Raw genomic sequence first — 12,930 nt, 5'->3', positions numbered from 1 at the left:
TACGCTTACTTACAAGCTGTTATGAACAAATGAGCTTCTGACGGACGGCCACGTAAGTAAACCACTGTTCTGAACCCATGTACCGACTCCCCAAAAGAGAAGTGCACCATCCTGTATCGTTGCATTCGTTTATTTTTAGGTTCTGTCTGATGTCCAGTGATTGTGATACTGTGTTTCAAACCCCCTGTGATAGTGCGTAATCCACCACTCTTTCGACAGAAACAATTAATTAGCTACACTGTTCCACCGTTGTGTGAACAATTGAGGCATGCTTTCTCATGCATAAGCGTGGCGTTGCTGACTGATCAGTTCACTGGATGGCCTTTTCAACCCCCCCCGGAAATCTTACTGCATCGAATGACGTGGCGAGGCTGCGAAGGTTGTAATCTTCAAAACGGGTCTCGACATCAGCTCTGTATGTGTCTCATCTAATTGAGCTACTCAACCTAGCACCAAGGTATTAGAGTCTTGAGAATCCCCGAGCGATTCCCTCACGAGAGTGACTTGTATCGCGATTTTACTCAAAACATGAAAAGATCATCATTTCCAGACCAAAGGCGACATGGCCAATCTTCTCGTTACTCAACCCCATACCGTCCTTATGACAGCAGCCAGAGAGAAGAACTCAGAGCTACTGCACAAGAGACTTTAGATATCTCACGTACTCTGCTCAAAGAACTGGGAACAAACGACTTGGCGAGACATTCCGTCAAGTACTCTTTTGACTCTCTTACTCGACTTCACCCTGGTCACTGTCCGTCATACAGACAGCCTGCTACCATAAAGGTCATCAATGATGATACGCTCAATGCTGCCATCGAACTCTGCCACAGAGCACAAGGCCGTGATACCGGACCAAACAGTCAGCCTCCTATTGTTGTCAACTTTGCAAATCGTCACTCTCCCGGTGGAGGATGGCTCAACGGCGCCATGGCCCAAGAGGAGGCACTCTGTTATCGCAGTTCCCTAGCCTTGAGTCTCAACAAAAAGCACTACCCACTCGAGAGAGACGAGGCTCTCTACAGCCCCTACGCACTCCTCATGCGCGATGATCTATCATCGGGCCATGAGATATCTACACTCCCTGCAAGAGAGCTCCCCGTGGTGAGCGCCCTGACTGTGGCTGCCCTTCGAAGTCCACCTGTGCGTCTCTTCACAAATGAGCCACGCAAGGATAGACCGCGCAGATCCAGCTCTGAAGTATTTGAAAAGCGTGTCTTTGCCAATGATCGAGACCGCGATATAACAAAGGCTAAAATGAGACTGTGTTTGCGTATGGCGGCTAGACACAAACATGACATGCTCGTGCTTGGTGCTCTGGGTTGTGGAGTCTACGGCAACCCACCAGAGGACATTGCTCATTGCTGGCTGGAAGTACTGAGAGAAGACGAGTTTTCAGGAAATTGGTGGCGGGAGGTATGGTTTGCAGTCTTTGACCCAAAGAACGAAGGCAATTTCGAGATATTCCATCAAGTGCTTGACGGGAGGCAAGTTTAGACTCGACGGCTTGAATGAGAGAGTCAGCGGGTCTTTCATTGTAAGACCTACCTTGCTGTCTGCACTGGTTCTTGTAGTGTTGGTGTCGAGCTTGGTCTGCTCTGCATATTCAGTTTAGTTATGTCTTTGATATCTAAGATGGCTATATATTTGGCGAAATATACTACCTTATGATACTGGCATTCTTTCTTCATACCTAGTTCTGCTGGTTATTGTATGTATGCTTTAACTTTCAAGTAATTTAAACTAAACTCTCTTATAATCTGGCTAATACAAAAGTCAAGCACTAGCTTTACCTTAACATAGAACTCATAACGAAGACAGCCAGCGTCTCTATATCCTCCTGCACCGCCGTTATTGCCTTGATATACCGAGTCAGTTAATTGCCCCCAGCAAATATTGGGAAGGCTTATACTCACAAGACTTGTAGTTAGCACGCATAAGACTATAGCAGGTCTCGCCATCAACAGGCTTCTCCAGCGACTGCTCCTCGAGTCCCTTGCAGCCCTCTTTCCACAAGATCTTATAGTTCATGTGCGAATGTCCAGTCAGACCGGGCGGCCCCCAGTAGACTTCCTTGTAACCAACCTTGATCTTCTTACCTTTGGCCATCCACCCGCATCCGCCGGATGCCCATGAGTCTTGGGCGTTGTCTCGTATGTCTCTATGCTTATGCCTGTCGTGACATTCCTGGCCGCCGAGCGTGGGGAGTTCTGGTTCGAGTTTGGTCTCCGAAGGTGCCTGAACCTTCCACTTGAACTCGCCGCATCCTACGTCGATTTTCGCATCAATTGTCATTCTGTTATTTGCTGAACCGTGGTTCTTCCCACCTTCCAAGAGTTAGTTGGTCTCTGTAACGGGGAAGAGGACATGGACTCACAAGGTTGACTCTGTACCAACTTCTTGAACGCTCTAGTCCATATGTTGTCACTCTTCGCGAGACATTCCCCTTCCTTTGGAATCTATGAAACTAAGAACGTGTAATCATCATAGTAATCTGGCTTCTCTGGAGGAGCTTTTCGAAAGAGCTTCCAAGATCGACGACTTGGCCCATCATCCTTGACGCCGTGAATGTTGTAAGGAACATCCTTATTCTCGTTGTCAAAGTTGTCCTTGATGTCGCCGCAGAAGCTATCTGCTAATTCACCAAAGAATTCGCTTGGAACTTGAGAGAATTTGTTGGGGCATACGATCTGGGGCTCCTCTGATTCGTCCGGCCCGTCTAGTTTTTTCAAGACAGCCCGGATCTGGCTCTCGATCTCCTGGTCGAACGTATGAGTGTGCTCTTTGCTCTTTGGGTTACATCTGCAGTCCTTGGTCTTGCCCTATAAATAGAAAACATCGGTTTAGAATCGGCTCTTGCTATCGCAGGGTCTCCTTACCTCTGAACAGGCCCATTGAACAATATTGGTTGGTTTAGCGTTTGCAATTTTGGTGGCCATGCAATCGTCCTCGCAATAGGCTGCAAGACTTGATTAGTTTAATATCACTGCCGTGTTTTCTAGAAGAGAGTTACTCACCAGCCCAGTCGGACAAGAGTTGGTTGGTGTCGTGGTAGTCAATGTTGTCGCTTGCGTGGGTGACTCTGTTTTGGCCTTTGACACAGTTTGGATGTCCTCAGGGGGGATATGATAGACAGGCTCAATTTTGCCTGTAGTATCAGCGACCTTCAACAGGATACCCAGAAACGTCGCATCAGTAAGAGTGATGCCACCGACTACGATGGCACCATCAACCTCTCCGACTACAGCTGCAATAGGAGCTGCTTCGGCTTCCGAACCCAAAACAACCGTCTCAACTGTTTCACCTGCTTCGGATCCTGGAGGTCCTTCTGCACCTTCAACGAAACCGTCTTCATCGGTTCCATATTCAGAGTATGCGTCCGTGTCTAGCCCAGCCTCTTCCGAGAGCTCCTTGTGAACTTGCTCAGAAAATACATCAGCTACGCCTTCGTCTTCGAGCACTCGACGTGCAGCAGGTTCAATGCCACAACTTGGACCTTGACGTCTGCGGAGCTTCTCCTTTGTGCAAGGCGGCACCTCTTTGAGAATCGCTTCAACCTTCTCTCTGAAAGCTGGACTCAGGATCATATCCAGACCACCGTTGGCGTGCTTGACAACGTCAACAGCCTTATTGACAGTTCCCGTCACGTCAGCCCCTTCAGCATTCTTGGTTGTGGTTGTTTCAACTGAGATGTATGATGGATCAGGGCCAATCCACTGCATTGTGTCTTGCGTTAGTTCTGGAATTGTAGTACACGGAAGGGGGCACGAACACTGGTGGAGCCTTCAGCCTCTGTCAAATACTCTGTCCAGATCCCGATTGAACCTTTGCTGTAGATGGAGAGTTAGCAGAGGAGACAAAACTATCTGTAATCGAGATATTGAGACAAATAAAAGGCTGTAACTTACACTCTGTCTGGCGGAGGTGGGTTGAGGGGAATCTGAGCACGACCAGGAGGCTGTAGACCGTATACATATTCTTCACTGCGGCCTTGTTTAGTACCTAGTAATAGATATGAATTTGAAATGCCTACGCTCTTGGATTAATTGCTGGGGCTTGTGTCTGACGGGGCATAATGCCGTTTGCAGAAACCTCGGTCAAGAAGGCGGCGTCAACGACCAAATGAAATAGAAACTTCATGGTAGAAGAATGGAATGTTTAATTATAGAATAGATAGCTTTAATCTATAACAATAAAAATATATTTCTTCCTTTAGTTAATGGGTTAAAACCTCTTTTAATTCTTAACCTCTAAATATAATTATTATTAATATAATAGGTAAGAAAAACTATAATAAAATTAGTTAAAAATTATAACTGTAATTATAAAAATATATTATTATATAATTATTAGTATTAATAACTAATTAAGCTATAATTAGTTAATTAATATAATTTATATATATATTATAAAATTAAGTAATATTATACACCTTAAGGTTAATTTTATTAAAAAATTATATATTATTTTTTATTATTATAATATTATAAATAACTTTTTTTTTTATATTAATAACTTCTTATAATTATAATAAGTTAATTTTATTATATTTAATTACTAATAATTAATTAATGGGAAAAATTAACATAAGTATATAATTAAATTTCCTTAGTTTAAACTATTACTTTTTTCCTAATTTTACTTTATTTATTCTTATATATAAGGTTAATTAGTTATATGTCTTACTATATATATTTAATTAATTAAATTATAACTTTAAGTTAATTTTACTTTTATTAAATAATTTATATAAATAAACTTAACATAATTCCTTTAAACCCCGCATTTACCTTAAATTTATTTAATTTTATATATAAGCTCCTTATTCGTATTAATTTAAAAGCAGCTATCTAATAATATTAAATACCCTTGTAAATACCTTAAAGAGCTACTTTTTATATATAGCTAAGATACTTATAAAGGTAATAAGGAAAACTACTTTATTTAATTAAGGAGAATAACCTTCTTATTACAGCCCTAGTTATCCCATTACATACACCCTATAGTTTCCTCTAATTACTACAATCCCTATAAAACCCAATTAGCGCCAAGCCTTTATAATTAAAGCTAATTTATTATAATTAATACTAATCTACTATTATTAATACTAATTTTATAATAACCTTACTAATTACTATTTATAGCTATTAATATATAGACTATATTTATTAATACTTTTATAAATTCTAGCTTACTAGCTATTAATAAGACTTCTTTATATTAATAAGCCTAATATATATAACTTAATTATTAAGAGATATAAGAACTTACTACTACTTAATATAATGCCTTACATTATCTACTAATATAAACCTAATATAGACTAGTTTATCCCATAACAATCCTAATTATTATATTTATCTTTTAGCCCTAACCTACCTTCTAGCTATTATTCCTTTAATATAAGAGGCAAAAAGGTATATTATTTTAGGCTATTATATATATATAAGTATAAAAACTTATAAACTCTTTAAATAATAATTAAGATTATATAATTATATAATACTTATAGACTTATTTAAGTTACTTAAGCTATTTAAATTATAACTATTATTTAATTCTTAGGAAATTATATAGTTATAAAGGGAGAGCTTACTTAAGAAAGAGAAGTTATTAGATATATATAAATTTAAAAAGATAAGGTATATAAAAATATATATTAATAAGCCTCTTCTATTACTTTATATTTATATAATATGCCTAAACATAGAATATTAATACCTTTTTTAATAATAAGTAATATTTAGTAGTTAATAACATATACTTAATTAGTATAAATAGCTTTAAATAAGGCATATAGGGATAGTTGCTTTTTAGCTAATAAAGGAGGCTATAGCTTATAGTGTAAACTGCCTCTTTATAGCAGTCTATAGTAATATTTACTACTTTTAAAATCCTATTAATTTTAATCTTATCTTTATATAAGCTAGCTAGATTTATAAAGAGGCTAAGAGTATGTATAATAATTATAATTCTAAATAAATATACTAATCTATATTAGGTTTATATTTATAAATAATAAAAGGTATTAATATTAAGTAGCTATTAAGTATTATATTTCTTAATAATTAAGTAATATATATTAAACTTATTAATATAAAGAAGTCTTATTAATAACTATTAAGTTAAGTTTTATTTAATATAAAGTAAATATATATATTTATATAATATATTATTTTATAATATTATTTTATTATATTATTATAAGATATAATAATTATTATAATGGGCTTTATACGTCTTATAATTACTTAATCTTAGCCTTAAGTAAGGCTTTATATAATAAGTAAAAATAACATAGAGTATATATAATATAAGTGCTTGGCTTGGTTAAGTTATAATAATATAGGCTATATTAACTAGGAGGTATAGTAATATATCTAGCCTTATATATAATTATAAATAAGGTATTTAGATAAATCTTAGCTATAATATTATATAATAAGTATAAAGTTAGTAATATACTATTTATAATATAGATAAGAAAATCTATTATAAGACTAAAGCCTTTTATTTTTAAGTAAACTATTTATAAGAGGTATAGCCTGTTTTAGATTTTTTTAAGTTTAAGGTAGCTAATACCTTACTAAGACCTTTTTATTAAGATAGAGGAATCTTATATTTATTTCTTAATTAATTAATTAATAAAAACTATTAAGGGAGATTATATATTTATAGTTCTTATTAAAGTAAATTAGTAATAATAAATTATAATAAATATATAAAGAAAGTAACTTAAGAAATTAAGAAGGTAATTATAATTATTATATCTTTATAATTAAGGCAATAAGTAATAATTTTATAATATTTATCTATTACTATATAATTAATTAGTAATTACTATTATTTCTATATATTATTATATTTTTTTATTATTTAATATCTTAAAGCTAGAATAAAAAGTAAAATGGTAAAAGAAGGTAGAAGAGATATAATAAAAGTAGGAAAGTAGAAGTATAAATATATATAGATAAAAAGTATATAAATAATAGGTTATTTTTATTAAATGTAATTACTATATTAATATATATATACGAACAGTACAGAATCTAGGGGTAATTATCTAGGAAAACGTCAGAGTGGCTTAGGATTAGTATGGACAAAAAGTAGATTACCCAGCAGGATTCTAACAGTCCTTTATACAGTAGTAGTAGTAGTAGTAGTAGTAGTAGTAGTAGTAGTAGTAGTAGTAGTAGTAGTAGTAGTAGTAGTAGTAGTAGTAATAGGGCAGCAGACCTGGTATGGCTGCCAAGTGTGTGATGTAGCGATTTGTAACAATCAGAACTACAGGGACTTCTATTACTACCTAAATTAGGTGTGCGAGGAAGTACCTCTCGTTTGAGTTATTTTGATTGGCCCTAGCTCTTGTTGTGACCCTGCTGGAGGCTTGTGACACTCAAAGAGATAGTTTCCTTTAGCTACTACGTGTTTATTAGCCAGAATTCTCACTATGATAGGGGTGCGTAGGTGCGTCGTCATTTTGACGGCGCCCACGAAATTTTAATTCGCTCCCACCAATTGGCTACCAGCTCACGCACAAGAGGTTATAACCACTGGGTCAAATTCCAAAGGTAGGCCCGTACAGGTACATTAACACAGAACCCTTTTTTTTGCCTTTGGCAGCTCTATGGACGCTACTACTGCTATATCGATTATTGCGATTGGCAGGAACGCATAAAGAGTTCTTACAATCCTCAGTTTCGGAATTCCGAAGCTATTACGCTGCAAAAGCGCTTCATTTCAAGCTTCGAGTTATCGGTCAATTCTTTTCTCCTACCTAGGCTGTAGGGGCAGAGAGCAATATATCTTCAGGAATAGATATTTAAGCAGCAATTAGGAGCTAAGATTGTATTTCCACTCAAGGAAGTAGCATTCTCGATGCACAATACACCCTCACCAGTAAGGTAGTATGCTTTGCTTGGCTCAAAATGAAAGGAAGAAGTCCCAAGGGACCATTATTTTCCATACACTCACCCCGCATCGACCCTCCCAATCGTTACTGTGTAGTTAATGAGGAGGCCGAAGCGGCAAGCTTCGTTAGCGCAGCTGGTATGCCTTAGGGGCAGGGGCGCTCAAGGCGTTGGCTTGCCTTCTCGGGAGTTCACTCTCTGCGCCGTACTCAGCCTGCAGCCTCTTATCTATACTATGTATAGGGCCGCTATTGCGCTCTCGTGGTTTGCCCCAAACGTAACATGTAGAGCAGCAGGACGCAAAATAATGGATCTGGGAACCATCCTACTATGCGTTCAAGCCTGCGCAAGGTATGGAATAACAGCCTCAGCACACTACTCTGCCGTCGATTCGGGTCCAGTTGTGCCTTGGGCTGTGAGGCAGTGGAAGGTGTGGGTGGGAAAACGAGACTTTCCGTCCACGGCTTGATCGCCATATCCGCAGGACCTGCTGGCATAACATTCCAAGGTCAGTTCAGCTCAAGGTAGAGGCGAGCCACCCGCCCCCTGCGTTCTACGATCTACATCTCCCGAGAGACCAATTTTCTGGCACCTTATTTTATTTTATTTCTTTATTTCATTTTGCTTGGTTACCTGCTGGTTGCCTGGCTGGTTCGTTTTCTCTTCATACGCAGCTTTATAAGCACCACACGCAGAAGTGTTCTCAACATGCTCTGGAACTGTATCAGCCCTTTACTACTCTCCCTCTTACGGAGAGAGGTTCTTGCCGATCGACCTCCGAACCAATCAGTTTGTGACTACTACGCCGCTCAGCGCTATGGTAAGAGCAACAGCACGACGCAGCTGCTTCTGATGCAGAGCATCGTTGCTTACGCCTATGCTGGCGGTAGTTCGCTCCCACACGCCGAGTCTAACAGTACCGGAATATTCAATCACGGGCAATTTGAAGGTCAAGATGTGTACCTCCGGCCGTGGTTTGACGGATCAAGTATGGCAGTCCAAACACGTTGCTCTAGGCTATTGCAAACTGATTATATTGGATAGACGCAACCACCAACCTCAATGAACAAGCCGTAGTCGTTGACTGGCTAGACGGAGGCGGTACTGCCCCTCTGATAGCTTTCTTGAATGGCTCCACTGCCACCGCAGAAATAAAAAATGGAACAAATCAATAGTGAGTTTCATGCACTTCTGTTGCTCTTATCTTGTCTACTGCACAGCCGCTCATAATCTTCCTCTAAACCAGTAAATTGTTTTCTCATTGGTATTTCGTTTTTGGAAAGATCTACGGCTGCAGCCATGTGAAGGAGTTCCTGGAAACTAGTTTCACTCCTCTCACGCCAGCCTATGTGCATAAATTCATGAACTTGAATCAAACCCACATCGGATACTTCATCGACCAGTTTATTACCGCCAGCAAATACTATGGCTTCTCAGACACCGATGCTGCGACGCTTTCTACTTTTATGAACGCGAGATACAATATCCGATGCTCGCCACCAGTCGACGGACAATTGTATGCAATCTGCCTGGCAAAGGACTGCCCTCTTGCTGCACCTGACGCCGAATGCGATATGTATTCCAGCATACCGCCATATGGAGTCAATAACACGGCGGTTCCAAGCGGCACTGGAACCATGGTGCTGCCAACAACTCTGGGGTCTTCAGCATCATCCTCTTCTAGTCTCGCCGGAACTTCCGGGGCGACCTCTACCGCTGCGGCCAGCGGTTCATCTTCTAGTCTGTCCGGAGGTGCCATAGCAGGCATCGCCATCGGTGCAGCGGCTGTTTCTCTGCTTGCGGTGGGCGTCTGGCTGTTCTTCCGACGTCAACAGCAGGCCCAGGCGATGAGTATGCCTGCTCCAAGCCAGACGGGTAACGGAGCAGCTCCTGCATACAGCATCGAAGCGAATGAAACTTGTTATAGGCCGGAGATGTCGCAGATAGCGGAGATGGAGAGTCCCCAATCGCCACGCAGGTGGTAACGATATCGAGACGGTATGACTAAGATGGTCCGATCTGCTGGTGGATAATATGTAAGAAGCTGTGCTCCTCTCAAACACATGTAACTTAGAACTAACAACAACACAATGAACCTATTCGTTTTATCAGGTTATGAGCCCGGAGGGCACTGTTTTCTCTAATTCCAAAGCTGAGTGTTTTCTGTCTCCTTTTGACCTCTCATTGCTGGCATAAGAAGTCGAAAGACTTCCTAAGTAAACAGGAAATCAATGCATTTACAAAAATCCTAAGAAGTAATTGCCTGGTCTCTAGTCCCGGCGTCGTTCTGGCAGAACGACACTTGGGGTTAGCGAGATTGTATGGAGATCCGGGGTAGTGTACGGGCCATTCCTCCAGAACAACGTTCCGCCAGGACAACGGCGATCATTGGGGCGATGGGCTTTTCACAGTCAACAGGGAATTAACCCTACCCACAATGGGTGAAATCGGGTTTAGTAGTCCCGATTTACAGAGCAGGGGGTAGTCCCGATTTGGTGTATTAGGGTTAAAATTAATAAAACCCGTATAGATTGAAAGGTAAATATAAGGAAAGTATTTTCCCAAGATATTAAGTAATTCCAATATAAAATGCAGTAACGCGACCAGTTTAAAATGTATAGAATTTTTTCAATGTAGTCAACAGCGACCAGGATTTAATGATGGTGATTGGCGCGATGTAGGCATTAGTATTGGCCCGTGCATTTTCATCCATTGCAGAAGGAGCAGGAGTTAGGTTATTAGATGGGAATAGCAGTTGTGTTTAAGGTTCAAGAGCACCGAGGCAACAAAAAAAAGCAAATTAAGATAAATAATTCCATAGCATACAATATCATAACAAAGACAAGCCATTAGACCCCAAGATTCACATTACAACCAAGACCATTCAAGGCATAGAACCAAGAGATAATACCAGCCCCAAGATGGAGCCATTTGTTTATTTGCAAGAGTTGCCAGTTTGCATGTGTAGCCAAGGAGGCAAATAGCCATTTAAGGGTACAGCATAGCATACCAGCAGCAGAAAGGCAGGCGATTATCCAGGCAATCCAAGCCATTCCCGGCATTATCCAAGACCAGGCCGGATGATAGGCATTTCCATTTCCGCCACCAACGACCAAGCCGATCCCATTTATCGCGTCACCAGTAAATAACAGGATAGCATGCGATAAATGCCCATATATCGTAAAGGCGATAAAGGATATTCAGAAGCATTATGAAGACAAGCATAGATGGGTATGGTGTGTTTTGTTACCATGTACCACAAGGGATTCAGGCAGATAGGCAACACCAAGATTATCCACCGATATATACCACGAGAGGTAGGTGAGTTGTTGATATGGTATATTTGGTTGGTATTACCGTTTTGGCAGAACGTTCAGGGCAGAACGTTTAGGGCAGGTTAAAGCGGAAGAGGCGACAGAGTGCATTTTTATGGGCCGATGAAGTTGTAAGCGAGGAGGGCGGCAAGGAAAGCAAGATACGGGAGGTTAAGGTGCCACGGCAATATAGTAGTGTGGAGGGAGTGGAAGGCAAGGGCAAAGAAGATGAGGATAAAGATAAAGATAAGGAAGAAGAGGCGGCATTTATGGAATGGTTTAGGGAGAAAAGGTAGACAAGCGATAGGGTAAGGAGGGTAATATAACGGTATAGCACAGAGTTATCTAGCCACGAGATTAATATTAATATATAGAGGCAGATAGCAATTAGAATTAGTAACCGGTATTTTAATAAGGTTTTTAGCAGAGATTTCAACAAGGAGGACGGTAAGGAAGGAAGTAGCAATTTAGTAAATAGTATTAAAGATTTATAGGCCAGATATAGGTTATATATAGCTAGGTTAATTTATGCCTAATTGTTTAGGCAGGGTGATTTAGGTATAATATATAAGCATAAGGAATTTCGTAAAGTTAGTATATAATAGCATTATTTTTGTAATTTTAGAGCTAAGGACTAAACTAACTGGTTTAGATCTATATTAGGTAGATTAAAGCGGAAGAAGGAGGAGTTTGATAATAAGAGGGAGATGATATAGCGGAAGCGGTTTAATTAATTATATTAGATTGATATTAAGGGGCAGTTAAGGCAGATAATAGGGCCATTAGCGATGTTTTAGGGATTGTAGGAGAAGGTTATTAGGGCTATAGTATGGGGCAAGTGGCTGATTATGTAGGTAATACTGACTAAGGGGAGGTAAGAGTTTAATATATATATTACTAGTATATTATATATTAAATAAGGTAATAGTAATAATAATACTCTTAGTATTATTATAGGATAATATAATTATTTAATATAAGAGATTAGGGATTAATATATATATATATATAAAAGCAGAGAGATATAATAAGTAATATTATTAGTTTTTATAATACCTAAGTTAGCTATAAGTAAGAAGTTTTATATATTTATTAAGTAGATATATAGGTAATAGAAGTTAGATTAGATTATAGTAGATAGGTATTATATAGTTTTAAGATATATTAAGACATTCTAGCTGCAGATAGGGCAGTTAGGGGAGATATTATAGGATTTTGGCGTATTAGTGGTATATTTAATAGTAATATTAAAGCCGGTATACGAGATGGCGTTTTTTAAGTAGATACAGTTTGTGCCGGAATGGGTTTGCATATTCCGGGAAGTAATAACGCATTGTAATATATAATATAGCATTATTGTGGTTGAGGATAAGAATAGTATTTAGGCAATAGCGAATTTAAAACGCAGAAGGAGGAAGAAGAACAGAGGGGCCGAGGGAAGAGGTATAAATAAGGAGGGTGAAGAAGAAGGGTACGATGAGGATGAGGATGAGCTGGTGATGGAAAGGGTGTGTAAGATTGTGCGAATATGGACGGCATGACACGATTAGGGTAAGGTAATTATATATAGCGGCATGATTAAGCAGGTATAGCAGATTGCCGAGATATTAAATTGCTTGGTATATTAGCGAGGTGTTGGCAATGCGGCCGAGAAGGCACAGAAGGTAATAGAGTAGATAAGTAATACAGGAGGTGAGGCAGGTTAG

General features: G+C 39.0%; 3 protein-coding genes across 3 annotated transcripts; 2 read left to right on the top strand and 1 right to left on the bottom strand.

Moving 5' to 3' along the window:
- The first annotated feature begins 233 nt into the window (after window positions 1-233).
- BKA55DRAFT_574058 (uncharacterized protein) lies at window positions 234-1,951 on the top strand. The gene is made up of 2 exons (XM_046193269.1): window positions 234-1,858; window positions 1,917-1,951. The coding sequence occupies exon 1, from the start codon at window positions 529-531 to the stop codon at window positions 1,495-1,497; it is 969 nt and encodes a 322-aa protein (XP_046047763.1). The 5' UTR covers window positions 234-528; the 3' UTR covers window positions 1,498-1,858; window positions 1,917-1,951.
- On the bottom strand, window positions 1,545-4,140 carry BKA55DRAFT_740057 (uncharacterized protein; the record flags this gene model as incomplete). The annotated part of the gene is made up of 10 exons (XM_046201436.1): window positions 1,545-1,598; window positions 1,794-1,858; window positions 1,917-2,327; window positions 2,378-2,409; window positions 2,476-2,822; window positions 2,880-2,959; window positions 3,014-3,716; window positions 3,773-3,830; window positions 3,909-3,983; window positions 4,034-4,140. 10 exons carry the CDS (start codon window positions 4,138-4,140, stop codon window positions 1,545-1,547), a joined length of 1,932 nt encoding a protein of 643 aa, XP_046047762.1.
- Window positions 4,141-7,241: 3,101 nt separating this feature from the next.
- Window positions 7,242-10,054, top strand: BKA55DRAFT_595649 (uncharacterized protein; the record flags this gene model as incomplete). Its single annotated transcript, XM_046195833.1, has 5 exons — window positions 7,242-7,261; window positions 8,639-8,898; window positions 8,955-9,084; window positions 9,208-9,761; window positions 10,023-10,054. The coding sequence occupies 5 exons, from the start codon at window positions 7,242-7,244 to the stop codon at window positions 10,052-10,054; spliced, it is 996 nt and encodes a 331-aa protein (XP_046047761.1).
- Between the last annotated feature and the right edge of the window lie 2,876 nt (window positions 10,055-12,930).

Source organism: Fusarium redolens (assembly GCF_020744475.1).
Source record: "Fusarium redolens strain MPI-CAGE-AT-0023 chromosome Unknown BKA55scaffold_11, whole genome shotgun sequence".
NCBI classification, from domain to species: domain Eukaryota; kingdom Fungi; phylum Ascomycota; class Sordariomycetes; order Hypocreales; family Nectriaceae; genus Fusarium; species Fusarium redolens.
The sequence above is the reverse complement of the archived record's forward strand: the minus strand, read 5'-3'. Positions and strand labels throughout refer to the sequence as shown.